Source organism: Sprattus sprattus, assembly GCF_963457725.1.
Source record: "Sprattus sprattus genome assembly, chromosome: 3".
NCBI lineage: Eukaryota > Metazoa > Chordata > Actinopteri > Clupeiformes > Clupeidae > Sprattus > Sprattus sprattus.
The window spans coordinates 55,114,480-55,119,234 of NC_137922.1; the positions used below are offsets into that span (position 1 = coordinate 55,114,480).

Here is a 4,755-nt window from a genome sequence, read left to right on the forward strand (position 1 = left end):
AAACGCCTATGGACAAATGTTGCCGTTGTAATCAAAAGGAGGTCCATTTATTCCAGTAAAAGCATTATTCCATTGCAGTTCCCACATTGCAATACAGAGTGCCGCGCACAAGCGGTCAAAAACCCTTTGCCCTTCCGGGTCAAACACCTACCACCAACATTGTATGTGCTACCTATATACCTGACGCAAGTCATGGACATGTGCCACCCGATGTTACATACAAGACATTACAACGTACATACAGACCAGCATTTTGGCTCTTACATCTCTCATCTGACTTAGTGTGTTTGTTTGTGTGTGTGTGTTTGGGATGAAATTAAGGGATAATAGCCATTATTCTCTTCTGTCTGAGTGTTTGTGTGTGTTAAGAATTATGTGTCTGGTGTGTGTATTGGGATAAAATGGAGGGAGAGTCGGTTGAACATAGTCTTTCCTTTCCCCAGACTGATGAAACATCAGCTTTCCTCCTGAAGAGAACACTTGACTTGTTCAGAGGGAGAACCTTCTCATTAGTGTGTGTCTTTGTGGTTATGCTGGTTTATCTGTGTTCAAGCTGATGTGTGTGTGTGTGTGTGTGTGTGTGTGTGTGTGTGTGTGTGTGTGTGTGTGTGTGTGTGTGTGTGTGTGTGTGTGTGTGTGTGTGTGTGTGTGTGTGTGTGTGTGTGTGTGTGTGTGTGTGTGTGTGTGTGTTAAAGGGAGAGCTACCACAGTGAAGATCAACAGAAGAGCTGTGAAACCTGTACTGATGTTCCAGACTCCTGCCACTGGGTCCTGGTGAAGCCTGACGTCTCCACAGAGAAGGGTGATTCAACCTACAGCCTGAGCTCTCCTGCAGGGAGGTATGAGTGCTCAGAGTCTGGTCTGCGCTGGTCGTGTGCTGGTAAAGTCACCCTGCAGTACCGCTTCACAGACTGGCATCTCTTGGCTGGAGAGCTGCCTCACATGCAGTACCGACCAGCTGGCCCTTCGATGGACATCAAGCTCATCTCAGGAGAGTTGCAGGAGATCCACCTGCCACATTTCCTCTGTTTGGGAGGTAGTCAGTCCTTCCTGAAGGATGCTGTGATGGTTCTGCATAAGCAGGACAGTGGAGTGTGTTTGGAGAAGTGTGAGCTGAGTCGCTTCCATGCCAGGCTGGTGAACCCCTCCTTTTCTCTTCTTGGACTTTTCTACTCTTTGATGTCATTCTTGCTCCCTGGGAAGGAGGTGAAGATCCATGCTGATGTTCAGGTCTATCTGAGCAGCACAGTACCATTCACTTTCCGCGCATACCTCCTGCCAGCGGATGCCCATCTCAGAATGTTATTGGACAACCAGGAATTGAAGGAAGGATACAAAGGCGTCATGCTCCCCAAGGGCCGGCCTGAGAACCCTCTTCTGATGAATGAGTTTTATGTTTTCAAGACCACCTGCAACGCCAATATCTGCCCAGGAAAACTAAACCTTAGACGTAGCGATATTGCTCCCAACTTCTCTGAGGTGCACCTAAACGAGGCTGTCGACTTCAAGATGGAACTTCTCAGCTCTGTAGACCAACAGCAACACTGGGAGGCAACGATCTGGAGAAATGAATGCTTCAGGGAACAACCCCAACAGGGTGGTGAGAGCACATTAGATGCTGCAGATTTCCTCTTCAATCATCGGGCAGTTCTCATTCAGAAGGTTCAGAACGTGATACAGATAGCAGATCAGATGCTTTCGCAAAAACTTGTCAACGAAGAAGTGTATGCCAACATCAGAGTGGCACCAACTGAACAGGAGAAGATGAGACGCGTGTTTGACGCCCTGGTTTCTCATGGGGCTGGAGGGAAGAGGGAGTTCCTCAGAATCCTCCAGAGGGAATGCCCTGACCTGCTGAACGACTTGGGCAGATGATCCTCCTGACCATGGGACTCCTGGATGGGGATTATGTTCAAATATCCTTCAGCTATTGAATCATAACTTTGTACCTTTGGGTTTACTTGTACTCAGATGGTCAGTGTATAGGAGTATGGAGCTACAGCTGGCACTTCCAAAGTGCTATAAAATGAAATTGGAGAGGTGTTCATAATGTTTACTTGTGTTTTCTGTTTCTTATAATGCTTTTATTGATACATTTGATTGTTACATTTGGTGTTTATGATATAGCGGAAGATATTAGGGAAGTTAGTGTTTTTTGGATTTACAATAAATGTAACAATACTTGCAATATGAAAGTGGAGACAAAATATTAACTATCTTTCCTCTACATTAGAGTAGGCCTACTTGAAACATGAAAGTTTCAGTGGTTGAAACTCATACTCCAAGAGAGATGTATATAATAGGAATATATTTTGATTATAATTTTTCTTCAGATTAGCATTGTTCATAAAATATACATGTTAAATCCTGAAATGTATACATATTCATATTTTCTTATAATAAATGAGGATGATAAGGTTGTTGTAATTATTGTGATGGATGTTTTTTCATTGAAATGGACATGTCATTATATTGTTGTGCACATTATTTTGAGAGAGATGTATATAATAGGTATATATTTAGATTTTTATGATTCTTAAGATTTCCATTTTTCATAAAATATATATTTTAAATCCTGAAATGTATACATATTTGTATTTTCTTATAATAAATTAGGATGATTAAGGTTGTTGTAATTCCTGTGATGATGTGTTTTCATTAAAATGGACTTTCATTATATTGTTGTGCCCATAAATGTATTTTGTTATAGTGTTGTGTTCACTGTTTATGTTAATTAGTATTACATTAATCCACATCCCTTTAGATGCATAACTGTTGATGGCATGGGTTCCCTGCCCAAGTTTTTTAAGTCTGGCCATCAATCTGTGTTGACCATGATGTGCGCTGCAACCCGCTATCCTGAAGCCGTTCCCTTGCACAGCTTAAAGATGATATTAAAGATTATATTTTTCACTGAAAGAAATTGTGGAAAACACAGCCTCTTCAAAGCGACTACATGACATCAGAGTGATTGTCTGTGATAACTGTTGTGTGGGGGGTGGGGGCACGCATTAAAACAAGTAAGAGGCGTTGGAGATGCCATTCACGTAAACTGGAATTTATTAACTAGTAATTACATGTTAGCCCAGGCTCATCAGGAGCGCAGAGTGGAGTGAAGGCAGAGTCCATCAAGAGAGAAGAGTGAAGAGAGTGAATGTGGGGAGCGCAGCACCTTTATAGTTCCCCCATGACCTGAAGGATCATGGGAGCTGTACTGGCAATACCAATACAAAACCATAACATTTATGTAAAAACGCACAAATGTTGTGTTATTGGAACATTGTTTTGTTTTACATTATCAGCTTTTATTACATTAAGAACAGGAACATTCTCTCTCTCTCTCTCATACACACAGACACACACACACACACTCATTATCTCTCTCTTTCTTTAGATGCCCAGATCTAATGATAGGCCATATGTTGGGAAACATAAACTTTGTTTGTGTACCACAGTTTGAGGATTTAATGACTAATGAATGTCTGTTTCATTTCACTGCCTCTGTGAACCACTTTATAAAATGCAGTTTGAAAAGTATTCAATAAATAAAGGTTTGTAGTATTATCATTATAACTAAATGCAGGCCTATTGAGGTGTCCAGCACCATTCTAGGGTTGCTTAGTGTAATGCACCTTTTTAAAGATGTTTGACATTTTGAATGGGTTTACTGCAGAAAGCGTACAGTCCCAGATGTTTACAGTGTTGAATACAAAAATAACTTTCCTTGAAAACGAGGCCAACTACTTATTTACTGAGGAGATGAACTTAGTATTCTACAAATATCAAAATGTACTATTTTGTCAGAGCTATGTGATAGACAATAAACTGAACTCAATACTAAATATGTAAAGCCCTTTTTATGTGCCACTGTATTGATTGGAATGTTCTTTTTGGGCCCAAATGCAGCATTTCACCAAGATATTTTATTTGTGAATAACACATAATATGCAACACAGAAGAATGTATGAACCATTGAAAATTTAAAAATTAACCGGTCAGCCCCCACTTTTCTTACTCGTAGGTAAACACTCTCTCACTGTCAACAGTTTTTACAAACACATACCTTGCATAATTTTACACTTTTTGCCCAATCCCCTTTGCAATATAGCGTGGGCCTGCTGGGCGGAAATGTGAACTAGTTCAGTTTGTTGCCCTGAAGGAAAATGTGCATGAGGGCCGTGTGGTTGTGGTTGTGGTTTGATGTGTGCATATATTATGTCACGCCAGCGCTTAACTCTGCTCCTGCCACAGCCCCTTCAACTTCAACTCATGCACCTCCGTCTCATTCACAATCACACACACGTCACCTCTCTACTTTAACCCTTCACTCCCCTCACTTCGTGTCTGACCTTGCATCATCATAGGATGGCTTTCACTTAAGGGTATTATGTAAGTCAACAGCAGAATGTAATCTTAGAAAAGACAATGAGGAAACTACGTTTTAAGAATTAAACCTGCCATCTGCTCAGTGTTTTTTATAGACAAATCTGCTTGTTTTAATGAAAATTTAGTTTACAGACCTACTTTGAAAGTGCACAATAACACCACAGTTAACAAAGTAAAGGTTAATACAAAATAAAATCAACACAGATTTAAAACATCCACAGTATTTTTGTGTTCACTTTCTGAACTGTCAAAGAGAAGACATTCTTAAAGTAAATACTGACAGTAGGCCTACGGGTTCCAAGTTACAATATAGGGCGGACCTACCCAGTAGTAGTATAATAGTATCGTTGAAATATGCTGTTTGAATGT

At 40.6% G+C, this 4,755-nt stretch overlaps 1 protein-coding gene across 1 annotated transcript in view; it reads left to right on the top strand.

The window, feature by feature from the left end:
• Positions 1-2,260, top strand: part of LOC308362861 (NACHT, LRR and PYD domains-containing protein 1 homolog) — a gene marked incomplete at its 5' end in the record, with an annotated part of 43,016 nt that extends 40,756 nt beyond the window's left edge. Inside the window, one exon of the mRNA XM_080835589.1 lies at positions 696-2,260. Coding sequence (XP_080691715.1) covers positions 696-1,875 — 1,180 coding nt within the window. The 3' untranslated portion in view covers positions 1,876-2,260. The remainder of the gene's footprint in view (positions 1-695) is intronic.
• Between the last annotated feature and the right edge of the window lie 2,495 nt (positions 2,261-4,755).